General features: G+C 45.6%; 1 protein-coding gene across 2 annotated transcripts in view; it reads left to right on the top strand.

Annotated features, from left to right (window-relative positions):
- Positions 1-26,027, top strand: part of tjap1 (tight junction associated protein 1 (peripheral)) — a 61,022-nt gene extending 34,995 nt beyond the window's left edge. The window contains exons 5-13 of one of the 2 annotated variants that reach the window (XR_013790938.1): positions 4,349-4,415; positions 9,388-9,495; positions 10,356-10,439; positions 15,960-16,272; positions 17,745-18,118; positions 20,805-21,031; positions 21,658-22,110; positions 22,454-23,570; positions 23,667-26,027. Coding sequence is in view for 1 of the 2 variants with exons in the window: in XM_079512047.1 (XP_079368173.1) it covers positions 4,349-4,415; positions 9,388-9,495; positions 10,356-10,439; positions 15,960-16,272; positions 17,745-18,118; positions 20,805-21,031; positions 21,658-22,110; positions 22,454-22,919 (2,092 nt within the window). In the remaining variant the exon portion in view is untranslated. Of the gene's footprint in view, positions 1-4,348; positions 4,416-9,387; positions 9,496-10,355; positions 10,440-15,959; positions 16,273-17,744; positions 18,119-20,804; positions 21,032-21,657; positions 22,111-22,453 lie in introns of both variants that reach the window. The other variant, XM_079512047.1, reaches the window with a different exon arrangement.
- Positions 26,028-27,168: the final 1,141 nt, after the last annotated feature.

Below are 27,168 nucleotides of genomic sequence, written 5' to 3'. Positions count from 1 at the left end.
CATTGCGGATCCGGAGCCGGTTCCATCGTTTTTTTATTAACGGTTCCCCAAACGGTTCTCATCAGTCGTCATTTAGCTCCGCTGTGTCTGTGTGTGCATGCAAGCAGAGCCTGGGGTGACGTCACCCCACCTACAGAGTGAGTGGGGTCGGGGAGGGTTGTTCTGTGCATGCATTCAGCGACCGCCGCGGAGCGAGTGGGACTGGGACAGTATGTCGCACAGATCTCTCTCCAAAGTGTGGTTAACAGAGAGGGAAATGACTGAGGCTGAGCAGTGAGCACGCAAAGTGCAATAAATGCGATGCTATAGTTCCCTCTGCAAAGGTTGTTGCAACTTGTACCACGTCCACATTGAGGAAACATCTCAAAATCAATATGCCTACACGAGTCCACAACTCACGAGAATAATCTAGGCACATCGCGTTTGTGAGCCATGCGGAAAGCCGTGCCCGCTCCCCCCGCAGCTCCACCACAGCCGGCGGGGGACGATCTGATGCAAGGCTGGTTTACTTTCCCCAGGCTGGTAACGTAATAGAAAATAAAAACTACTAACGTCTACAGAGCTTTTCATTAGGCGTATTGTACAACTTTTTAATGGTGTTAATTTAGAACGCCAATGACTCGACGTCTTTCTGTCTGATATTTTATGAATCACGTTAACTATAGAGCCAAATCAATTTGTCTGCACTTATTTTTTTACAACTTATAAGCAACTCAACTGCTTTTGATTTGGCTCTAAATTAATCGCGTGACTGTTGAGAGCCCAGCGTTTAGGTGCATATACCTCCATAGATTGATTACTTTATAAACAGTTTGCAGAAAAAAGCACAGGAACGTAGCCTATACAGTTCAATACAAGGTCTGCTAAGAGGATTTTATAATCCAAGAAAGCACTATGGCTTGTTTCCATTAGGGTAAGGGGTCCTTCATATTACATTAATCTGAACATTAAAGACATTTGTCACCACAACAATATCATTATTGCAATGTGTACTGTATATTTAATATACAGTAGGCTACAAATTGCAATATACAGTACAAATTGCAACAATGATATTGTTGTGGTGGCTAGCTGCTGGTGGTGGTGGTGAAGTTTAAATAATAGTGCCACCATTGTAAAGTGCATTTTCAATAATTGAATTTGTGTTTATTATGTACTTGGTTAGGTTAGTTATAATATAAGCATAATCTATGTCAGAAAAAAGGGGGAAAAAATAATATTAGGATCCGTTAAGGGAACCGTTAGGAACCGGAACCGTTAAGAGGGATCCGGGAAGGATCCGGAACCGTTAAAATCCTAACGAATCCCAACCCTATTCATGACCATAGGTGAGAGTAGGAACACTTCATGACCATAGGTGAGAGTAGGAACACTTCATGACCATAGGTGAGAGTAGGAACACTTCATGACCATAGGTGAGAGTAGGTACACTTCATGATCATAGGTGAGAGTAGGAACACTTCATGACCATAGGTGAGAGTAGGAACACTTCATGACCATAGGTGAGAGTAGGAACACTTCATGACCATATAGGTGAGAGTAGGAACACTTCATGACCATAGGTGAGAGTAGGAACACTTCATGACCATAGGTGAGAGTAGGAACACTTCATGACCATAGGTGAGAGTAGGAACACTTCATGACTATAGGTGAGAGTAGGAACACTTCATGACCATAGGTGAGAGTAGGAACACTTCATGACTATAGGTGAGAGTAGGAACACTTCATGACCATAGGTGAGAGTAGGAACACTTCATGACCATATATAAAGCGTCGCAGTCCTGCCCCTTTCATGATGACGTGAGACCCAGAAGTGAATTCCCAGTTCATTTTCCCCATAGACTTTTCAAAAAGTATTTATTTAAAGACGTTTACGCCGCGGACAAAGCCAACTCGAGTTGTGACAAATCATGACAACCAACACAACATTTTGTGCCGATCAAATAATTACAAAGAAGAAAAACAACAAAAAAAGTGTTGTAACCTGCCGTTTTCTTCTTCTTTCTAATTATTTTGTTCGGCCCGAAAAATTGTGTCATGATGTGTCACAACTTGAGTTGGCTTTGTACGAGGCTTAAAAGGTCTTTAAATAAATACTTTTTGTAATGGCTATGATGCAAATGAACGGGGAATAATTTCCTGGGCCCTGGTAGGGGCGGGACTGCGACGCTCTATAGAGTAGGAACACTTCATGACCATATAAGGTGAGAGTAGGAACACTTCATGACCATATAAGGTGAGAGTAGGAACACTTCATGACCATAGGTGAGAGTAGGAACACTTCATGACCATAGGTGAGAGTAGGAACACTTCATGACCATAGGTGAGAGTAGGAACACTTCATGACCATATAAGGTGAGAGTAGGAACACTTCATGACCATATAAGGTGAGAGTAGGAACACTTCATGACCATATAAGGTGAGAGTAGGAACACTTCATGACCATATAAGGTGAGAGTAGGAACACTTCATGACCATAGGTGAGAGTAGGAACACTTCATGACCATATAAGGTGAGAGTAGGAACACTTCATGACCATATAAGGTGAGAGTAGGAACACTTCATGACCATATAAGGTGAGAGTAGGAACACTTCATGACCATATAAGGTGAGAGTAGGAACACTTCATGACCATATAAGGTGAGAGTAGGAACACTTCATGACCATAGGTGAGAGTAGGAACACTTCATGACCATAGGTGAGAGTAGGAACACTTCATGACCATAGGTGAGAGTAGGAACACTTCATGACCATAGGTGAGAGTAGGAACACTTCATGACCATATAGGTGAGAGTAGGAACACTTCATGACCATAGCTGAGAGTAGGAACACTTCATGACCATAGGTGAGAGTAGGAACACTTCATGACCATATAAGGTGAGAGTAGGAACACTTCATGACCATATAAGGTGAGAGTAGGAACACTTCATGACCATATAAGGTGAGAGTAGGAACACTTCATGACCATATAAGGTGAGAGTAGGAACACTTCATGACCATATAAGGTGAGAGTAGGAACACTTCATGACCATATAAGGTGAGAGTAGGAACACTTCATGACCATATAAGGTGAGAGTAGGAACACTTCATGACCATATAAGGTGAGAGTAGGAACACTTCATGACCATATAAGGTGAGAGTAGGAACACTTCATGACCATAGGTGAGAGTAGGAACACTTCATGACCATAGGTGAGAGTAGGAACACTTCATGACCATAGGTGAGAGTAGGAACACTTCATGACCATAGGTGAGAGTAGGAACACTTCATGACCATATAGGTGAGAGTAGGAACACTTCATGACCATAGCTGAGAGTAGGAACACTTCATGACCATAGGTGAGAGTAGGAACACTTCATGACCATATAAGGTGAGAGTAGGAACACTTCATGACCATATAAGGTGAGAGTAGGAACACTTCATGACCATATAAGGTGAGAGTAGGAACACTTCATGACCATATAAGGTGAGAGTAGGAACACTTCATGACCATATAAGGTGAGAGTAGGAACACTTCATGACCATATAAGGTGAGAGTAGGAACACTTCATGACCATATAAGGTGAGAGTAGGAACACTTCATGACCATAGGTGAGAGTAGGAACACTTCATGACCATAGGTGAGAGTAGGAACACTTCATGACCATAGGTGAGAGTAGGAACACTTCATGACCATAGGTGAGAGTAGGAACACTTCATGACCATAGGTGAGAGTAGGAACACTTCATGACCATATAGGTGAGAGTAGGAACACTTCATGACCATATAGGTGAGAGTAGGAACACTTAATGACCATATAAGGTGAGAGTAGGAACACTTCATGACCATATAAGGTGAGAGTAGGAACACTTCATGACCATAGGTGAGAGTAGGAACACTTCATGACCATAGGTGGGAGTAGGAACACTTCATGACCATAGGTGAGAGTAGGAACACTTCATGACCATAGGTGAGAGTAGGAACACTTCATGACCATATAGGTGAGAGTAGGAACACTTCATGACCATAGGTGAGAGTAGGAACACTTCATGACTATAGGTGAGAGTAGGAACACTTCATGACTATAGGTGAGAGTAGGAACACTTCATGACTATAGGTGAGAGTAGGAAGGCAGATTTCTCGGTAGACAGAGAGCTTTGTCTTCTGGCTCAACTCTCTTCCAGTCAGTCAGGGAATGTTATCAGAACAATGTCCAATCTGGGAATAAACTCCTTTATTCAGGACTGTTTGTGTGTCCACAGACTCCAGAACAGTTGCACTGTATAATCATAATAATAATCATAATCATGTTTTATCCACAGACTCCAGAACAGTTACACTGCGTCTCAACGAGCCAATCAGGATACAGACTCCAGAACAGTTACACTGCGTCTCAACGAGCCAATCAGGATCTGGAAGAGAAGCTACACGCCCTGGTAATGATTTAATATAAAGAGGGGTGTGTGTGTGTGTGTGTGTGTGTGTGGGTGCGCATGCACACACGCACGCACACACACACACACACGTGCGTGTGTGTGTGTGACCAGAGCTGTCAGATAATTATCTCGACAAGTCTCCCCAGCGACCTGAGATAAAGTCCTCCATCGGTCCCCTGGGAGCCTTCTGTCTGTCTCCTGTGCGCGCGCGCTTGTCTGCCTTTGCACGTGCACGGTCACTGTGCATGTGGAATGAATCTCTTGATCGAGTGACACCGCAGTGGAAGTTAGCGGTGTGTGTTAGCGGTGTGTGTTAGCGGTGTGTGGTGTGTGTTAGCGGTGTGTGTTAGAGGTGTGTGTTAGCGGTGTGTGTTAGCGGTGTGTGTTAGCGGTGTGTGTTAGCGGTGTGTGTTAGCGGTGTGTGTTAGAGGTGTGTGTTAGCGGTGTGTGTTAGCGGTGTGTGTTAGCGGTGTGTGTTAGCGGTGTGTGTTAGCGGTGTGTGTTAGCGGTGTGTGTTAGCGGTGTGTGTTAGCGGTGTGTGTTAGAGGTGTGTGTTAGCGGTGTGTGTTAGCGGTGTGTGTTAGCGGTGTGTGTTAGCGGTGTGTGTTAGCGGTGTGTGTTAGCGGTGTGTGTTAGCGGTGTGTGTTAGAGGTGTGTGTTAGAGGTGTGTGTTAGAGGTGTGTGTTAGCGGTGTGTGTTAGCGGTGTGTGTTAGCGGTGTGTGTTAGCGGTGTGTGTTAGCGCTGTGTGTTAGCGCTGTGTGTTAGCGGTGTGTGTTAGCGCTGTGTGTTAGCGCTGTGTGTTAGCGGTGTGTGTTAGCGGTGTGTTTGATGATTTAACCTTTATGGAGCCTAACTAAATTCACCTGACAGGGGGAGTATGATTTGACCTTTATGGAGCCTAACTAAATTCACCTGACAGAGGGAGTATGATTTGACCTTTATGGAGCCTAACTAAATTCACCTGACAGGGGGAGTATGATTTGACCTTTATGGAGCTAACTAAATTCGGATCTTTTCCAGAAGTCTGGAGTCTGAATCGTCCCTTAGAGAGCGGATCAATGCTTAACACTCTGTTAACTCCCAGGACCGCATGTCCACTCATTACACTGCTACAGTACCAACTACATCTGGGTGAATGTCAATGAGCAAATGGACCCTCTCTCAGCCTTCCGATTGGTCCCTGACCGACCCACCGACCGACTGAAAAAGTGACTTAACCTCTTAAACCCCAGGGGGGGTATGTAAAGGGGGTAAATCCGCAACATCGGAGTTGGATCCGGAGACCAATTGGGTCTCCATTGACCCGCTGAGCACTGTTCAGAGGTGGACAGCCGACCCCCCCCCCCCGCCGGCGGGGGCAATGGGGCTGTTCAGAGGTGGCCAGCCGCTGCCCCGGCCGGCGGGGGGGCAGCGGTGCTCAAGAGGTTTTAAGGTCCTTTCAAACGGGCAGTGATTCAACGCGCCTATAGTTAATTTATTATAGTTTTTTTCTGGACGCACAGAGAAGTCGAGCGTATTCACGTGAGCGCGGTCCCGTGAAAGTGTCGCGCGCGTGCTCGTTTCGTGCACACGGCCCCCGCGACTCACCAGACCTGTCGTTGATCCAGGCGACAACGCCTGCGTTCCTCGCTGCCCGTTTCAAAGACCCTTTTAGAGCAGTGGTTCCCAAAGTGGGGTCCGGGGACCCCTGGGGGTACTTGAGGGAGTTCCAGGGGGTACCTAGCTCAATTAGAGATAGTTCAAAATGGACCCTTATGTGTCTGTAACTCAGAGAGTGTACAAATGGAACCATTTGTACACTCTCTGAGTTAAATTAACAGTGGTTTTACAATATAAATTGGGGTACCAGAGATAGAAATGCCATTAGATCGGGGGGTCCGTATAGCATAATGCGTGTGAAACTGGGGGGTCCATGAAATGAATATGTTTCGGAATCACTGCTAGAGCCGTAAAAATCCTCCCTTATCACCGATGGGGGGTCCGTGGCCTAATAAATGTTGATTTGGGGGTCCTTGACACGAAAAGGTTTGGGAACCACTGCTTTAGAGGAACAAATGGATGAGTTAAACTGTTCCATCGGTATCTTCTGCTGTGTAACTGTTTGTCTTTAACATTCCCTCTTATTTCCTCCTTCTCCTCCTCTGTGATGATGTCATTCTAACGTTTTTAACACTCTCTCTCTCTCTCTCTCTCTCTCTCTCTGTGTCGTTCTCTCTCTCCTCATGCTGCTGTGTGATTGGTGGATGTAACCTCATCTTCATCCTCATCCTCCTCCTCCAGGCGGCTGTCAGTCAGACATGGGTCCATGCAGTTGCGTTTTGGTTTTCTTCTTTGCTTCCGTTTCTTTTCCCTCCTTTTTTTCTTCTTCTCTTCCTCCTCCAGTAGCCGTTACTCTCCTTTTCATCCCTCGTTCAGAACATCTATTTTCTTCCTTTTCGTAGCAACAGTTTTGACAGCAAAGGTTTGATTTAGTTTTAGTCCTAGTCTTTTGAAAAAAAAAAAAAAATCATAGTTTTTTTTGGTCATATTTTAGTCTATTTTAGTCTAAATATCAAGACTTTAGTCGACTAAATGTACAGTTGATTTTGTCGACGACAATGTGTTTTGGCGTGGCTTGGTGGCGTCGTAATGGCTGATTGTACACTTGGTTGTTGGGAGCTTGTAGATCTGCTATTTTCAGAGCACAACACCTGAGTCTCAACTCAACATGAACTGACTTGTCATTTAGTTCTACTGGATCTCTTCTCCACTAGTCCCTCCCTAACATTTAGTTCTACTGGATCTCTGCTCCGCTAGTCCCTCCCTAACATTTAGTTCTACTGGATCTCTTCTCCACTAGTCCCTCCCTAACATTTAGTTCTACTGGATCTCTGCTCCGCTAGTCCCTTCCTAACATTTAGTTCTACTGGATCTCTTCTCCACTAGTCCCTTCCTAACATTTAGTTCTACTGGATCTCTTCTCCACTAGTCCCTCCCTAACATTTAGTTCTACTGGATATCTGCTCCGCTAGTCCCTCCCTAACATTTAGTTCTACTGGATCTCTGCTCCGCTAGTCCCTCCATAACATTTAGTTCTACTGGATCTTTTCTCCGCTAGTCCCTCCATAACATTTAGTTCTACTGGATCTCTGCTCCGCTAGTCCCTCCCTAACATTTAGTTCTACTGGATCTCTGCTCCGCTAGTCCCTCCCTAACATTTAGTTCTACTGGATCTCTGCTCCGCTAGTCCCTCCCTAACATTTTAGTCTAGTTTTTATTTGTTGACGAAATCGTCAGTATATTTAGTCTCAGTTTTAGTCGTTCTCATTTTGTTTTCGTCAGTGAAAAAAGGCAGCCGGTGAACATTTTTCGTCATAGTTTTAGCCGTCGAAATTAAAGCTGTTAGGATGCGTTGTGGGCTTGTAGATCAGCTATTTTTGGCCAACATTCTCCACACTAGAAGAACAGGGATGCTGGGGATCAAGTGGTTCTTTCGTTAATCTTTCGTTAATGGAAAGATTGTAAAATAACCTCCGTCCTGAAGCGAAGAAAACGCACTGCAATTTCACGTCACCATTTCACCACATTCTGTTATTTCATTCTCTCGTCTTTTTCATGTGTTTAATCTGTCTTTGTTTACTTAATTCATCAGTCGTAGCCGGAAGCGTAGACCTGTTACGTTTCATCTTGGCCAGAAGCGTAGACCTGTTACGTTTCATCTTAGATGGAAGCGTAGACCTGTTACGTTTCATCTTGGCCAGAAGCGTAGACCTGTTACGTTTCATCTTGGCCAGAAGCGTAAACCTGTTACGTTTCATCTTGGCCAGAAGCGTATACCTGTTACGTTTCATCTTGGCCAGAAGCGTAGACCTGTTACGTTTCATCTTAGATGGAAGCGTAGACCTGTTACGTTTCATCTTGGCCAGAAGCGTAGACCTGTTATGTCTCATGTTTTCTGGTCAATGACGTTTTACTCCTTCGATCGTGAAGCACTTTGTAACTTTATTTATATGTAAAAGTGCCTTACATATAAAGTGCTGATGAATGCCCTGGTTACAAGACATGCACGCACGCACGCACACACTTGTAATACTTACTACACTTAGGCATTTATAAAATCGTGCTCCTAACATTTTGACGCCTTATTCTTTTTTTAAACCCTGCATGAAAATTCTACTATACTATTGATAACATTTGGCCCCAATAAGTATAGAGTCCCCTGGTTCGCACAAGTTTTTCTCTATGGAGAATAACTCTTGGATCTTAAAATCCTCTCATATACGTAAGCATTGCGATCCAAAAAGAAACACTCAGCGATATTGTCGGAGAGGTGTCTCTGTATCCTTTACGACAGTCAGTCACTCACATTTGATTCAGTCTGTTCCTAGCGAAAATGTAACTAATTCGGCAGCAGTAAACATTAGTGTTTACCCTAACCCTAACCCTAAACATTAGTGTTTTCTCTCAGTCAGTTGATTCTTCATTTCCATACGAGTCAACCCTCTGGGATCAATGTTTATGTTTGGAACACAGTTAGTTCTTATTTGACTTATTTGATCAAGTCTGTGAATTCAGAACGGGGGAAAAATCACAACCCAGGAAGGATCTGTAGATTACGTTAGACTTAGGTGTTTGATAGTAATACAAGTACACGCACGCACGCACGCACGCACGTCACACGCGCGCGCACACACACACACACACACACACACACACACACACACACACACACACACACACACACACACACACGAGAGAGTGAGACATTGTTTGCCGTACGACAGGTTTGTCGTTGCAACGATAACAACATCCCACAATGCAATCTGTTTAGCGCTACTAGCTAAAACAGACGGTCGGCCATAGCTTTTTTTTGTCCCCGCCCCATCGCCGCCCCCCCTACCCCAACAACGCTTCTGATTGGTCAATCGGTCTTGGCGATTGACCTCTAACGTCTGTGTCTCCTCCTGGCTCCTCCCATTTCACCTCCCACAGCTACGGAAAGTGGAGAGGGACAAAAACATGATGGACCACGAGATGGTGGAGTTGACCAACAAGCTGCTAGACGCCAAGAACACCATCGACAAGATGGAGGAGCTAAATGTACGTTAATGTTTATAACATCACTTCTATTAGAACACCATCGACCAGATGGAGTTAATGTTTAACATCACTTCTATCAGAACACCATCGACCAGATGGAGTTAATGTTTAACATCACTTCTATCAGAACACCATCGACCAGATGGAGTTAATGTTTAACATCACTTCTATCAGAACACCATCGACCAGATGGAGTTAATGTTTATAACATCACTTCTATCAGAACACCATCGACCAGATAAAGTTAATGTTTATAACATCACTTCTATCAGAACACCATCGACCAGATGGAGCTAATGTTTATAACATCACTTCTATCAGAACACCATCGACCAGATGGAGTTAATGTTTATAACATCACTTCTATCAGAACACCATCGACCAGATGGAGTTAATGTTTATAACATCACTTCTATCAGAACACCATCGACCAGATGGAGCTAATGTTTATAACATCACTTCTATTAGAACACCATCGACCAGATGGAGCTAATGTTTATAACATCACTTCTATTAGAACACCATCGACCAGATGGAGTTAATGTTTATAACATCACTTCTATCAGAACACCATCGACCAGATTGAGTTAATGTTTATAACATCACTTCTATCAGAACACCATCGACCAGATGGAGGAAATCAACGTATGTTTTATTTTATTTTATTTAGAGCGATCACATGTCCTAATGTCGGACAATATGGGAGTCGTGTTTACCAGCTGAGTTTGCTAAAAAAAGAAGTCCTAGTAGTAGTGCATTACAACACGTTTGAGAATGACCGACTCTCTCTCTCTCTCTCTCTCTCTCTCTCTCTCTCTCTCTCTCTCTCTCTCTCCCCCCCCCCCCCCCCCCCCCAATAGGAGCGTTATCGTCAGGACTGTAACTTGGCGGTCCAGCTGTTGAAATGCAACAAGTCTCACTTCAGAAACCACAAGTTTGCAGACGTGAGTCTAGTCTAGCTCTGGTCCATAGCTCTAATGCGTTGCATTTAGAGCTATGTTACTCTCGACCTCCGCCGCTCGCATGAATGCAGACCAGCCTCTCGTCTTTAGCGTAAATAAAAAGACCGTTTTTGCTACTCACCAAAACAATGGTGGGTTGTGTCATTAGAAAGCCTACTTTCCTTAGTGGGAGCACTCTGAGCCCCCCCACCACACGTATAAACGGTACTTTTTGGCCAAAAGGGGATTTTGTTTCCGCCAGAGAATTGCCTCATAGAGAATATTTTTCCTCCTATAAAATAATATACATGTTTTCAGTCTGTTCCATAATGGAAACAAGTATTCCCTCCAGTTTTCCACAGTTAATACGACATACGGTTCTTTAACCCATTCTGGGCGGGAACCCCCAGTGTTTTAAGCATTCTGTTACACTTTAGCTATTGAAAAATAGCAGATCTACAAGCTTGTAGCGCGGCACTCGGTGCCGCGCTACAAGCTTGTAGGTCTGCTATTTTTCAAAAATCGTGAAAATGTGACGCGAACATTTTTAACACAAATCTTTGCTTCTGGGGGGGTCCCTGGGGGGGTCCCTGGGGGATCCCTGGGAGGGTCCCTGGAACAACATGTTTTCAGGGTCGGTGTCCAAATACAGATAATTTGTGTTCTGTCCTTTTACATGAAATAGTTTGAGAACCACTGACATTAGAAACAGGGATTTTCAGAAAACCGTCAGGATTTCGACGACATTTTGTATAGAATTGGGTTTAGACTAGTCATTGGTTAGACATGGTCATTAGTTTAGACTAGTCATTGGTTAGACATGGGTTAAGGTTAGGTTTAGGGTGCATACTTAGTTTAGACTAGTCATTGGTTAGACATGGGTTAAGGTTAGGTTTAGGGTGCATACTTAGTTTAGACTAGTCATTGGTTAGACATGGTCATTAGTTAGACTAGTCATTGGTTAGACATGGGTTAAGGTTAGGTTTAGGGTGCATACTTAGTTTAGACTAGTCATTGGTTAGACATGGTCATTAGTTTAGACTAGTCATTGGTTAGACATGGGTTAAGGTTAGGTTTAGGGTGCATACTTAGTTTAGACTAGTCATTGGTTAGACATGGTCATTAGTTTAGACTAGTCATTGGTTAGACATGGGTTAAGGTTAGGTTTAGGGTGCATACTTAGTTTAGACTAGTCATTGGTTAGACATGGTCATTAGTTTAGACTAGTCATTGGTTAGACATGGGTTAAGGTTAGGTTTAGGGTGCATACTTAGTTTAGACTAGTCATTGGTTAGACATGGTCATTAGTTAGACTAGTCATTGGTTAGACATGGGTTAAGGTTAGGTTTAGGGTGCATACTTAGTTTAGACTAGTCATTGGTTAGACATGGTCATTAGTTTAGACTAGTCATTGGTTAGACATGGGTTAAGGTTAGGTTTAGGGTGCATACTTAGTTTAGACTAGTCATTGGTTAGACATGGTCATTAGTTTAGACTAGTCATTGGTTAGACATGGGTTAAGGTTAGGTTTAGGGTGCATACTTAGTTTAGACTAGTCATTGGTTAGACATGGTCATTAGTTTAGGCTAGTCATTGGTTAGACATGGGTTAAGGTTAGGTTTAGGGTGCATACTTAGTTTAGACTAGTCATTGGTTAGACATGGTCATTAGTTTAGACTAGTCATTGGTTAGACATGGGTTAAGGTTAGGTTTAGGGTGCATACTTAGTTTAGACTAGTCATTGGTTAGACATGGGTTAAGGTTAGGTTTAGGGGGGTGCATACTTAGTTTAGACTAGTCATTGGTTAGACATGGGTTAAGGTTAGGTTTAGGGTGCATACTTAGTTTAGACTAGTCATTGGTTAGTCATGGGTTAAGGTTAGGTTTAGGGTGCATACTTAGTTTAGACTAGTCATTGGTTAGACATGGGTTAAGGTTAGGTTTAGGGTGCATACTTAGTTTAGACTAGTCATTGGTTAGACATGGGTTAAGGTTAGGTTTAGGGTGCATACTTAGTTTAGACTAGTCATTGGTTAGACATGGGTTAAGGTTAGGTTTAGGGTGCATACTTAGTTTAGACTAGTCATTGGTTAGACATGGGTTAAGGTTAGGTTTAGGGTGCATACTTAGTTTAGACTAGTCATTGGTTAGACATGGTCATTAGTTTAGACTAGTCATTGGTTAGACATGGGTTAAGGTTAGGTTTAGGGTGCATACTTAGTTTAGACTAGTCATTGGTTAGACATGGTCATTAGTTTAGACTAGTCATTGGTTAGACATGGGTTAAGGTTAGGTTTAGGGTGCATACTTAGTTTAGACTAGTCATTGGTTAGACATGGTCATTAGTTAGACTAGTCATTGGTTAGACATGGGTTAAGGTTAGGTTTAGGGTGCATACTTAGTTTAGACTAGTCATTGGTTAGACATGGTCATTAGTTTAGACTAGTCATTGGTTAGACATGGGTTAAGGTTAGGTTTAGGGTGCATACTTAGTTTAGACTAGTCATTGGTTAGACATGGTCATTAGTTTAGACTAGTCATTGGTTAGACATGGGTTAAGGTTAGGTTTAGGGTGCATACTTAGTTTAGACTAGTCATTGGTTAGACATGGTCATTCGTTTAGGCTAGTCATTGGTTAGACATGGGTTAAGGTTAGGTTTAGGGTGCATACTTAGTTTAGACTAGTCATTGGTTAGACATGGTCATTAGTTTAGACTAGTCATTGGTTAGACATGGGTTAAGGTTAGGTTTAGGGTGCATACTTAGTTTAGACTAGTCATTGGTTAGACATGGGTTAAGGTTAGGTTTAGGGGGGTGCATACTTAGTTTAGACTAGTCATTGGTTAGACATGGGTTAAGGTTAGGTTTAGGGTGCATACTTAGTTTAGACTAGTCATTGGTTAGTCATGGGTTAAGGTTAGGTTTAGGGTGCATACTTAGTTTAGACTAGTCATTGGTTAGACATGGGTTAAGGTTAGGTTTAGGGTGCATACTTAGTTTAGACTAGTCATTGGTTAGACATGGGTTAAGGTTAGGTTTAGGGTGCATACTTAGTTTAGACTAGTCATTGGTTAGACATGGGTTAAGGTTAGGTTTAGGGTGCATACTTAGTTTAGACTAGTCATTGGTTAGACATGGGTTAAGGTTAGGTTTAGGGTGCATACTTAGTTTAGACTAGTCATTGGTTAGACATGGGTTAAGGTTAGGTTTAGGGGGGTGCATACTTAGTTTAGACTAGTCATTGGTTAGACATTGGTTAAGGTTAGGTTTAGGGTGCATACTTAGTTTAGACTAGTCATTGGTTAGACATGGGTTAAGGTTAGGTTTAGGGTGCATACTTAGTTTAGACTAGTCATTGGTTAGACATGGGTTAAGGTTAGGTTTAGGGGGGTCCATACTTAGTTTAGACTAGTCATTGGTTAGACATGGGTTAAGGTTAGGTTTAGGGTGCATACTTAGTTTAGACTAGTCATTGGTTAGTCATGGGTTAAGGTTAGGTTTAGGGTGCATACTTAGTTTAGACTAGTCATTGGTTAGACATGGGTTAAGGTTAGGTTTAGGGTGCATACTTAGTTTAGACTAGTCATTGGTTAGACATGGGTTAAGGTTAGGTTTAGGGTGCATACTTAGTTTAGACTAGTCATTGGTTAGACATGGGTTAAGGTTAGGTTTAGGGTGCATACTTAGTTTAGACTAGTCATTGGTTAGACATGGGTTAAGGTTAGGTTTAGGGTGCATACTTAGTTTAGACTAGTCATTGGTTAGACATGGGTTAAGGTTAGGTTTAGGGTGCATACTTAGTTTAGACTAGTCATTGGTTAGACATGGGTTAAGTTTAGGTTTAGGGTGCATACTTAGTTTAGACTAGTCATTGGTTAGACATGGGTTACGGTTAGGTTTAGGGTGCATACTTAGTTTAGACTAGTCATTGGTTAGACATGGGTTAAGGTTAGGTTTAGGGTGCATACTGAGTTTGGACTAGTCATTGGTTAGACATGGGTTAAGGTTAGGTTTAGGGTGCATACTTAGTTTAGACTAGTCATTGGTTAGACATGGGTTAGGGTTAGGTTTAGGGTGCATACTTAGTTTAGACTAGTCATTGGTTAGACATGGGTTAAGGTTAGGTTTAGGGTGCATACTTAGTTTAGACTAGTCATTGGTTAGACATGGGTTAGGTTTCTGGTTTAAGGACTTCAGTGTTTTGTACCAAACTATTGTATGAGTACCGAACAAAGAATGTTTGCTTTCGCCATCTTGGTTGAAGAAGAGTCTGGGCAATTAATTAGTCGTATACCTCTGAGGTCAACGATTAAAGTGTTGATTGATGATTCAACCTTGATGATTCAACTTTTGAGGGGATTACGTCCACCCATCAAGCCCATTAGTGTCAACCTCAGACCAATATGGTCTGATTTTGAATCTGAATGGCTTTGTGTTACTGCTATTGTCCTGGCTCTGTTCTAATTAAGGGCCATTTAGGAGTTTAGCATTTAAGGGTTTGTTTACTAAGCTGTTCCCTGTGGGCCTATTGGATTGGTATTGTTTAAGCCGTGTGGAAATTTGGTGTTTAATTTTAAAATCCACTGCTTCTCGGCATATCTCCTTTCCCCCTCTGTCCAGGTTTGATTAGATTCTAATCCACAAACCTCCAAGGCACTAATCCCATGGGTCATGAAATGTTGAACAATTAATAAAGTTGTTTCTTTTGCATTATTTATATTATTACATCCTCAGACTCATGACAGGAAACGACAGCTGTTACAATTACAGATCCGTCAGAGCGTTCTGTTTGATTGATGGCGACAGCCACTAACGGAATAGAAAAAAGTAAAAATCACCCCTGTGTGAAGTGAGGGGCGCTCTTATCATCGTACATAATCATGGTAACATGTCGATTTGCTCAGACAATATGGCGTAAATTCTCCATCCTTTTGTCGATGTCATTTAATGTTTGTGTTAGGACAACAATCTACACTATAGCTGGATATAGGAGGGGCTAGCGCCCCCTCAATCTACACTATAGCTGGATATAGGAGGGGCTAGCGCCCCCTCAAAAATAGAGATCTACAAGCTCACAACGAACGCGGGAAATTAAATGTATCTCTCTCCCCCTCTCTCTCTGTCTCTCTGTCTCTCTCTCTCCGTCTCTGTCTCTCTCTCCGTCTCTCTCCCCCTCTATCTCTGTCTCTCTCTGTCTCTCTCTCTCTCTTTCCCCCCCCTCTCTCTCTCTCTCTCTCTCTTTCCCCCTCTCTCTCTCTCTCTCTCTCCCCCTCTCTATGTCTCTCTCTATCTCTCTCTCTCTCTGTGTCTCTGTCTCTCTCTCCCCCTCTGTCTCTCTCCCCCTCTCTCTCTGTCTCTCTATGTCTCTCTCTCTCTCTCTCTCTCTCTCTCTCTCTCTCTCTCTCTCTCTCTCTCTCTCTCTCTCTCTCTCTCTCCCTCTATGTCTCCTTCTATCTCTCTATCTCTCTGTCTCTCTATGTCTCTCTCCCCCTCTCTCTCTGTCTCTCTATGTCTCTCTCCCAGCTGCCCTATGAGCTGCAGGACATGGTGAACAAACACATGCGCAGCGGCGGCCTCCCAGAGGGGGAGGAGCTTGGGCTGGGGGGAGGAGTCCGGGCCGACACCCTGAGCCTCACCCCGTCGGACGTGGTGCCCACCTCGGTCATCGCCCGCGTCCTGGAGAAGCCGGAGCCCATGGTGCTGAACTCGGCCCAGTCGGGCAGCGCCGCCGGACGGCCCGTCGCCGAGGACGTGTTCGTACACGTGGACATGACGGGGGGGCCGCCACACCCCCGCCACCGCCCCCACCCCCACCCCCACCACGGGGCGGACGCAGGTCAGAGCCTTAGATATCCCATTTTGGGCGGGGAACCCCTTTTGGTGTTTTAAACATTGTTATAATTTAGCTATTGGAAAAATAGCAGATCTACAAGCTCATAGCGCGCCACCGAGTGGCGCGCTATGAGCTTGTAGGTCTGCTATTTTTGAAAAATCTATATAATCTAAATATTTATTTCAGAAAACGATTATTTTTTAAATTTTGAGGTCAGGCCTAAATGGGATATAGACCAGTGGTTCCCAAAGTGGGACCCGTCCCATAGCTAGGGGGTCTAGCGTCCCATAGCTAGGGGGTCTAGCGTCCCATAGCTAGGGGGACCCGTCCCATAGCTAGGGGGTCTAGCGTCCCATAGCTATGGGGTCTAGCGTCCCATAGCTAGGGGGTCTAGCGTCCCATAGCTAGGGGGTCTAGCGTCCCATAGCTAGGGGGTCTAGCGTCCCATAGCTAGGGGGTCTAACGTCCCATAGCTAGGGGGTCTAGCGTCCCATAGCTAGGGGGACCCAGCGTCCCATAGCTAGGGGGTCTAGCGTCCCATAGCTAGGGGGACCCGTCCCATAGCTAGGGGGTCTAGCGTCCCATAGCTAGGGGGTCTAGCGTCCCATAGCTAGGGGGTCTAGCGTCCCATAGCTAGGGGGTCTAGTGTCCCATAGCTAGGGGGTCTAGCGTCCCATAGCTAGGGGGTCTAGCGTCCCATAGCTAGGGGGTCTAGCGTCCCATAGCTAGGGGGTCTAGCGTCCCATAGCTAGGGTGTCTAGCGTCCCATAGCTAGGGGGTCTAGCGTCCCATAGCTAGGGTGTCTAGCGTCCCATAGCTAGGGGGTCCGTGAAATAATTCAGATTAGATTTTTTTCTTTTTCTTTTTTTTGACAGTGAATCATGGTATGTGTGATATGTGAGAAATGAAAGCAGAGGCTGCAGAGTGTCTGCGATTGTGACCTGGGCTCCCTCAGAGTTCGTGTCGAATTGTCCTTGAGCAAGACACTGAACCCCAATTGCTCCTGATGTGCTGGTTGGTACCTTGCATGGTTTCCGCCGCCATTGGTGTATGAATGTGTGTGTGAATGGGTGAATTGATGCACAATCTATGTAAAGCGCCTTGGATAAAGGCGCTATATAAATGCACCATTTACCATTTACCATTGTGACCAGCTGATGCTCATGACGCTTTATTGATCCATCAAGGACGGCAATTATGTTTCTGCGCTGTCAAATATAGGTCTACATCTATCTATAAGATAGCATCTTAAATAAATGTTGTTAAAATTTGTTGTGACTTTGATTGATTGTAGAAATGTTGAGTCCCCAGCATGTAGAAACTGCCGGATGCTAACTTGAATTATGCTGAGCAATTTTCACAATTAGCATAAATAGCTTTAATTACCATAATCACATTTGAAGTGTTTGAAGTGGAAGATCCTATCGATCCTATAATGATATAACGAGTAATAACGCCTATCGTCCCTTCCCTAGCGAGGGGAGGAGCCAGAGGAGGAGCAGGGGGCGTGTCCTCGGCCGTGAGGGAGAACGGGGGGGGTCACCACCACGGGGGGGTCTCCTCCGCTGACCTCCAGAACGGGAACGCTGTGCGTCCGGACACCTCCTCGCCTGCAGGGGGCGCCAGCGGAGAGGTGGAGGCGGCGCCCACGGCGGGGGGGCCCGCCTCCTTCGAGAAGCTCAACCCCTACCCGACCCCTTCCCCGCCCCATCTCGGCCCCCAGCACCCCCAGCCCCCCCCACACCCGCTGTACCCGGGTCACCGCAAGGTCATCGAGTTCTCTTCCGACGACAAGGTGAAGATCCCCAAGAACAGCCCGCTGCCCAACTGTACCTACGCCACCCGACAGGTAACTATAATAACCAACTGTACCTACTGTACGCCACGCGACAGGTAACTATAACAACCAACTGTACCTACGCCACCCGACTGCGACGTCCCCTTATCATTCACTAAACTCACCCCACACACACAGCTACTGCTGTTGTCCTGCGACGTCCCCTTATCATTCACTAAACTCACCCCACACACACAGCTACTGCTGTTGTCCTGCGACGTCCCCTTATCATTCACTAAACTCACTCCACACACACAGCTACTGCTGTTGTCCTGCGACGTCCCCTTATCATTCACTAAACTCACTCCACACACAGCTACTGCTGTTGTCCTGCGACGTCCCCTTATCGTTCACTAAACTCACCCCACACAGCTACTGCTGTTGTCCTGCGACGTCCCCTTATCATTCACTAAACTCACCCCACACACACAGCTACTGCTGTTGTCATGCGACGTCCCCTTATCATTCACTAAACTCACTCCACACACACAGCTACTACTGTTGTCCTGCGACGTCCCCTTATCATTCACTAAACTCACCCCACACACACAGCTACTGCTGTTGTCCTGCGACGTCCCCTTATCATTCACTAAACTCACTCCACACACACAGCTACTGCTGTTGTCCTGCGACGTCCCCTTATCGTTCACTAAACTCACCCCACACACACAGCTACTGCTGTTGTCCTGCGACGTCCCCTTATCATTCACTAAACTCACCCCACACACACAGCTACTGCTGTTGTCCTGCGACGTCCCCTTATCATTCACTAAACTCACCCCACACAGCTACTGCTGTTGTCCTTCGACGTCCCCTTATCGTTCACTAAACTCACCCCACACACACAGCTACTACTGTTGTCCTGCGACGTCCCCTTATCATTCACTAAACTCACCCCACACACACAGCTACTGCTGTTGTCCTGCGACGTCCCCTTATCGTTCACTAAACTCACCCCACACACACAGCTACTGCTGTTGTCCTGCGACGTCCCCTTATCATTCACTAAACTCACCCCACACACACAGCTACTGCTGTTGTCCTGCGACGTCCCCTTATCATTCACTAAACTCACCCCACACAGCTACTGCTGTTGTCCTTCGACGTCCCCTTATCGTTCACTAAACTCACCCCACACACACAGCTACTACTGTTGTCCTGCGACGTCCCCTTATCATTCACTAAACTCACCCCACACACACAGCTACTGCTGTTGTCCTTCGACGTCCCCTTATCGTTCACTAAACTCACCCCACACACACAGCTACTGCTGTTGTCCTGCGATCAATATGTGACCAGATTTGACTGAGAGACTGCCATCGCGCAAATTACAGCTATTCACCAGAGGAGAAAAACTTTTTTTTCCAAAATGAGTTAATAGCACAGGCAGACTCTTCACATACTAGAGCATGTCTGAAATAAGTGTCAGAGCTGAAATCGACATGTAAATATGAAACAAATGCCCAAACATATAGCTAGGTGTAATGTTAGAGACCACAGAAGTGAACCTTTCAAGCCTGTTTTCTCAACTCGCTGTTTTCTGCAAGACATTACTCTATAAGCCATATCTCCAAAACTGGTGGGTCAAACTGAACAACCAATATATCAATTTGAAGCTATGATTCCCTGCTTTCATATGACATGACATATGACAAAATTCAAAAAAATCCAATGGCAGTCCCTCAGTCAAATGTAGTCACATATAAATTGATCCCAAATGTTATTAGGATGAACCTATATGGTTATTTAGTGTTAATGTTATTAGGATGAACCTATATGGTTATTTAGTGTTAATGTTATTAGGATGAACCTATATGGGTATTTAGTGTTAATGTTATTAGGATTAACCTATATGGTTATTAACCTATATGGTTATTTAGTGTTAATGTTATTAGGATTAACCTATATGGTTATTTAGTGTTAATGTTATTAGGATGAACCTATATGGTTATTTAGTGTTAATGTTATTAGGATGAACCTATATGGTTATTTAGTGTTAATGTTATTAGGATGAACCTATATGGTTATTTAGTGTTAATGTTATTAGGATTAACCTATATGGTTATTAACCTATATGGTTATTTAGTGTTAATGTTATTAGGATGAACCTATATGGTTATTTAGTGTTAATGTTATTAGGATGAACCTATATGGTTATTTAGTGTTAATGTTATTAGGATGAACCTATATGGTTATTTAGTGTTAATGTTATTAGGATTAACCTATATGGTTATTAACCTATATGGTTATTTAGTGTTAATGTTATTAGGATGAACCTATATGGTTATTTAGTGTTAATGTTATTAGGATGAACCTATATGGTTATTTAGTGTTAATGTTATTAGGATGAACCTATATGGTTATTTAGTGTTAATGTTATTAGGATGAACCTATATGGTTATTTAGTGTTAATGTTATTAGGATGAACCTATATGGTTATTTAGTGTTAATGTTATTAGGATGAACCTATATGGTTATTTAGTGTTAATGTTATTAGGATGAACCTATATGGTTATTAGGATTAACCTATATGGTTATTTAGTGTTAATGTTATTAGGATGAACCTATATGGTTATTATTATTAATGTTATTAGGATGAACCTATATGGTTATTTGTAATCTGGAGTTGTCTTTTAATGGCAAATTATTTGCGTGGCTATCGATTAATGAACGGTGAATGAATGTGTCGTTACCTCAGGCCATCTCCCTCAGCCTGGTGACCTCTGACCCCGGAGGCTCCTGCTCCCTGCAGGGGGGCGGGGCCACCACCTCCTCCTCCTCCTCGGACCACATGACCTCCTTCCCCTCCCCCTCCTCCTCCTCCTCGTGCTCCTCCTCCGGAGGGGGCGGGGCCGAGCGCAGAGGGGGCGTGGCCGAGCGCAGGGGACGCGCGCGCCACCGCGACTCCAGTCCGTTCTCCTCCAGGTAAGAAGAGTTCTGGGTTTTAGATTTAGTTTATTTTTACCTTTTTCTTTTTTCCTGCCAAGTGCTTGAAAAGCACCTGGACTACATGTTCACCTTCCTCTACTAGCCACCTTAGTGGACACTCTTTCATGATTGGCTGCCTCTAAGACAGAGGTTCCCAAACTTTTTCATGTCAAGGACCCCCAAATTGACACTAATCATCCCGCGGACCCCCATTTGAAAAAGACATGCCAGGGACCCCCATAAGAGAAGATGTTTATGGCTCTAGCAGTGATTCTCAACCGGTTTAATTTCAAGGACCCCCAGTTTGACATGCATTAGTCTATACGGACCCCCATTTAATGGCATTTCTATCTTTATATTGTAAAATCTAAAAAGTTAATTTAACTCTGAGAGCGTACAAATGAACACTCTCAGAGTTAGACGCATAAGGGTCCATTTGGTTCCTAACTATCATTTAGCTGGGGACCCCCTGGAGCTCCCTCAAGGACCCCTGGGGGTCCCCGGACCCCCACTACTTTGGGACCCACTGGTCTAAAGTCACTAGGCGGTTGTATTTGATGAGACGAGATTACTCGTCTTTAGCATCCAATGTGTTATAACATCCTAGTTGTCTTCTCTTCCAGCCCTCCACCCCCTCCTCCCCCCACGCAGCAGCAGCAGACTCCTCCCCCTGGAGGAGGAGGAGGAGCTGGCCCTGGCCCCGCCTCCTTCTCCTCCTCGGCCACTTCCTGCTCTGAGGAGGAGGACCTCCTATTGGCCAACTGGCAGCGGCTGTTCGTGGAGAAGACCCTCCCGTCGTCTGGAGACCACGCCCTCCACCGCACCTCCTTCTCCTCTGAGTACTCCTCTCCCTCCTCCTCCTCCTCCGTCGTCAAGGAGACGCACCCCCCCGCCGCCGCCGCGGCTGCCGTCACCAGGCCGCGGGCGCCGGCCGGCCACCAGGAGGGGGCGCCGACGACGTCGACGGACGGCAGGAGGAACCGCACGTACCACCACCAGGGTGGCGCCCCAGCCGCTGCCGCCGTCGACGACTTCGCCGGTGTTGTCGACTACACCTCCGACTCCAGTGTACACAGGTGGGACTACGGCTGTCACGATTTACACGTTTAAAACCCATTCTGGTGTTTTAAGCATTATGTTATGCTTTAGCTGTTGAAAAATTGTGAAAATGTGGCGCAAATCTTTGAATATATATATTCTTTCACAGCACATGTTTTTAACTCAAATCTTTGCTTAGGGGGGGGGGGGGGGGGGGGGCGGGGTCCTGGAACAACATATGTTTAGAAACTATTGGTGGAGAGGTTTGTCTAACGGTAACCCCTGGTATGCTTAGCTGTGATTGGACCATAGCAATTTGGGGAGGGGCTTAGCTAAAGGTCTATTGCGATTGTGTAATAATTGTGACAGGTCTGTCCACAGGAGAGGAGGAGGGGGCGTGTCCCCGGACAGGGAGGAGCCCCAGGAGGAGAGAGGAGGAGGCGGGGTTTGGAGGCGGGGCTCCTACGGGCTCCTCCTCGACGCGGAGCCGCCTCTGGCTCCTCCCCCTCCTCTGGACGACCAGGACGAACGGGCCAGCGGAGACACGCTCGTCGCCGCCATGGCTGACCACAGCCCCGCCCACAGCCCCGCCCACAGCTATGGCAGGAGGGAGGAGTCAGAGGAGGAGGAGGAGGAAGAGGAGGACAGCAGAGATGACGTCATCTCCGGCGAGGGGGACTTTAGCTCCTCCTCCGCGCCCCCTTCACCGCCGCCGCCCCCCGGTGGCCACAGCGGTCACAGCGGTCCCCCTCGGCACCAGAAGAGTCCCAAGAGGATGGGCGTCCATCACCTCCTCCGAAAGGACAGCCTGACACGAGCGCAGGAGCACGGGACGCTGCTGGACTGACCCTCCATCTAGCCTGGCCCCTAGACTGACCCTCCATCTAGCCTGGCCCCTAGACTGACCCTCCATCTAGCCTGGCCCCTAGACTGACCCTCCATCTAGCCTGGCCCCTAGACTGACCCTCCATCTAGCCTGGCCCCTAGACTGACCCTCCATCTAGCCTGGCCCCTAGACTGACCCTCCATCTAGCCTGGCCCCTAGACTGACCCTCCATCTAGCCTGGCCTAGCCCCCCCCTCCCCCCCGTCAGATTATAGGTGTGGCACTGCTCAGTTGTGGGAGGATTTTGTCCCAACCAACCAGATTCGGTTGGTTGGTCTAACCAATAGAGACCGTTTGAATCTTTTTGTCACCGCCCAATGAGAAGGACGAGACTGATACCCAGGCAGTGATGTCATCTGGTTACGCCAGGCTAGTTCAGACTGATACCCAGGCAGTGATGTCATCTGGTTACGCCAGGCTAGTTCAGACTGATACCCAGGCAGTGATGTCATCTGGTTACGCCAGGCTAGTTCAGACTGATACCCAGGCAGTGATGTCATCTGGTTACGCCAGGCTAGTTCAGACTGATACCCAGGCAGTGATGTCATCAGGCTACGCCAGGCTAGTTCAGACTGATACCCAGGCAGTGATGTCATCAGGCTATGCCAGGCTAGTTCAGACTGATACCCAGGCAGTGATGTCATCAGGCTATGCCAGGCTATTCAGACTGATACCCAGGCAGTGATGTCATCAGGCTATGCCAGGCTAGTTCAGACTGATACCCAGGCAGTGATGTCATCAGGCTACGCCAGGCTAGGACTGACTGAAGGGGGTTGACACTAAAAAAATAAATTTGGCCGACCGCTCGTGATGATGATGATGGCGAGTAAATAAAACGTTTTGGAGTTTATCTTTGAGGTCGCCCGTCGGCAGGAGCGTTATGAGGTGGAAGGAACTGTCTTTAGTTCGCTATAAACAACACAACGCTTTGATGTCTGTGGGAATTAAAACGAGTCACAGCTGTTGAGATATTTGACGTACACATGGAGGCGTGTCCACAGGGCTTAACGTTCTCAGTCCTGTTTATTTAATGAGGGGTCATTTAATGAGGGGTCATTTAATGAGAGTCTTGGGATTTGTTTTGGCTTCAAGCAGCCAACCAGAACTCACCAGTAAAGTAACGCGTAATTCAAGTTTTACCTGTCGTTTACTTTTCGGACAACTGGACGTGACCTCTGGGCAGGTAGGAGATGACCTCTGAGACCTTAGTGTCAACCCCCGCTCTGACGTGACCTCTGGGCAGGTAGGAAATGACCTCTGAGACCTTAGTGTCAACCCCCGCTCTGACGTGACCTCTGGGCAGGTAGGAAATGACCTCTGAGATCTTAGTGTCAACCCCCGCTCTGACCTTCATCACCACCTGCTCCTCATCCTCACGGACACACGTGCTCAAACCCGCGGGTCGCGGTCCCACCGGTGGGGCCGTGAGAATTATGCAATAGGACAATTGAATTGAATTCAATTGAATTGACATCCAAGCGATTAGCAAAACACTACAATTATTATTAACACGATTAATTAAGAAAACGAATAGTAATTGGTGGGTGGGGGGTCGATTGATTGATTGATTGTTAAAATTAACGAATGCCCCGCCCCTCTGACAACAACTCACTGCCGAGTTTAAGCGACGAGTCGTGCGCCCGGTGTCGCGCTCAAATGATGAACGGCAGATCTACAAGCTCTCCGTGCGTCGCGAACGCGTTTTTTGACGCGTGGAGAGCTTGCTTGCAGATTTCATGCGACGCCTAGCTTGCGACCCGAAAAGTACTAACACGGTTTTTAAGTGGTCAGATTGGGTGGCAAGAAAAAACTGTTGAAGGCAAACAGACAGGTCTGTTGGCCTGTCTGTCTGCCTGTCTGTCTGACAGCGGAACCAGGAAGGAGGAATTTGAAAGACGGACTTGACGCAACACGTCGTGTGTGACTGACGGGTTCATTCGGCCTCCCAACCTTCATCGGACCGTCGTCTCCATCACTCCTCCAGCTTCGCCTACTTCGTGTTCGTCGCGTGACGACAGGAAAAAAAACACGTCTGACCTGTGTCGGAGTACGCAGATTCATACGTCGCCACAAGAGGGCGCCGCCCCGCTGCGACGGCGTGTAACACCTTAATGCTGCTGTCTTCATCAGGAGGCGTGGCCTGAATTGATTCTCAGCTCTCCCATTGGTCACTGTGATCTCGTTTCTGCCCCTAACGACCGACAGAACTCCACCCATCCAGGATATTATAGCCATAATGTATGGACAATGTCTGGCGTGCACGCGTATGTGTGCGTGCGTGTGTGTGTGTGTGTGTGTGTGTGTGTGTGTGTTAAAAAAACGTAAGCGATCATTGCACTACAATACATAATGTACATATACTGTATTCTACTAATCACACATGCACGCACGCACACACACACACACGCGCGCGCGTGCACACACACACACTAGATACACACACGGTTTACACACATACACTGACTTCCTGCTCATGTATTTCCTTGTCATTTCATGTATGTTTTTATGATCGTTATCATCATTTAATCACCTGCTTTGATTGTTGTTGTTTTGTTTTTTTTGCAGTTAATCTCATAAACGTGACGATGCAACTCACTGGTTAAGTCTTAAAGGAAACGGACGCGTCAATCAAACCGTCGCTGATCCATTCTGTCGTTGTCGTAGATTGTTTACCGACTTCCTGATCGTGTTCATTATTGTTATTATTATTAGCTGATTGTTGATTGGCTGTCGTTTGTCTTCACACCGCGGACAGAGAGAGAGCACTTCTCGTCTTCGCCCGATCTTTGCCTATTGTCGCCGAATGTTCGCCGATGCTCAGCGAATGTTCGTCTAGTTTTTTGCAGAATGTTCCCGTTTTTTCAACGAATGTTTGCTTATTTTCGCAGAATGGTCTGTTTCTTTTCTTTTAATAGCAGAATGTTCTGCTATTATTACGAATATTACGAAGAATATACGATGCTAGGGCGCTGGTTTTGCGAAGGGTGGGTGGGCCGAAGCCCACCGATGGGTGGGTGGGCCCCCAATGGGTGGGCCGCAGCCCACCGATGGGTGGGTGGGCCCCCGATGGGTGGGTGGGCCGTGCGAACGACGATCCCAAAAGCGTGCCCTGGGACTGGTGCGGACGGACGGACTGCAGCTCCTCTCTGACGAGCCGACGCCCGCTCAAACGTATTGATTCTAGTATTGATCAGTCTAATTGTATCGATAGTCTTTTTGACCTCTCTAGATGGGTTTGGAGATCCGTTGAACGTGAAATGTAATCATGCAGTTATGAATCACCACTTATAGTTTCCTGCTTGGTTTTGTGTTTTGTTTTTTGTGGTTCTGAGTCGTGCAACATTTCTGGAACGGCTCGCAAAAGAACGCCATCTTTTACTTGACTTTGTTTTTGTTTGTTTGTTTTTTTTCCTGTTTTGAAATGTTGCGTGTTTTGCGTTTCGATAACATTTAAGATAGCCTGCTTACACACCTGGCTTTTTAGTTTTTATTTAGTTTTTGTTTTTTTGCCCAATCAGATACGCAATTTTTTATGTGGATTTTCACAGCGAATAAAGGCTGAGTGAGGCGTCAAACCGTACCCATAGTACCCATAGTACCCATAGTACCCATGGTACAACATGCTTGGTGGCAACGTGTGGTTGGTTAGGGTTAGGGTTAGGGTAACCCTAACCCTAACCCTAACGTGTGGTTGGTCTCCAGCGTGTGGTTGGTCTCCAACGTGTGGTTGGTCTCCAGTGTAGAAACCGCCCCAAAAAATAATAATACAAAATATACATATTTGAACCGGGATGATCTTGGAGCTGAATCAAGTGACCTTGAGTGGGTTCTGGTCTGGAATTTTCTCTGGGGTTTTGGAAGCCTTTTGAGCTGCAATGAAAACAGGCAAACGGTGAAAATATGCTGGGAAATCCCATTGACATATATTATGGGTAGGGATGTCCCGATACACTTTTTTCGTTTCCGATCCGATTCCGATCCAACAATTTCTGTGTTAGCCGATACCGATACCGAATACCGATACCAGTGCTTTTTAAAAAAAAAGTGTAAAGTACATGTACTCATGTTGGTTGCGTTATCACGTAGAATAACGTGAAGTTTAGCCCTGGTGATGTTCCACTTTGCAAGCACACACACACACACACACACACACACACACACACACACACACATGTATATTTTTCTTTTTAACCAACCAAAACATCCCTTGC

The sequence above is a fragment of the Electrona antarctica genome (assembly GCF_951216825.1).
Source record: "Electrona antarctica genome assembly, chromosome: 10".
Taxonomy (NCBI): Eukaryota; Metazoa; Chordata; class Actinopteri; order Myctophiformes; family Myctophidae; genus Electrona; species Electrona antarctica.
Note: the sequence above shows the minus strand (reverse complement) of the source record. Positions and strands in the feature narration are given on the sequence as shown.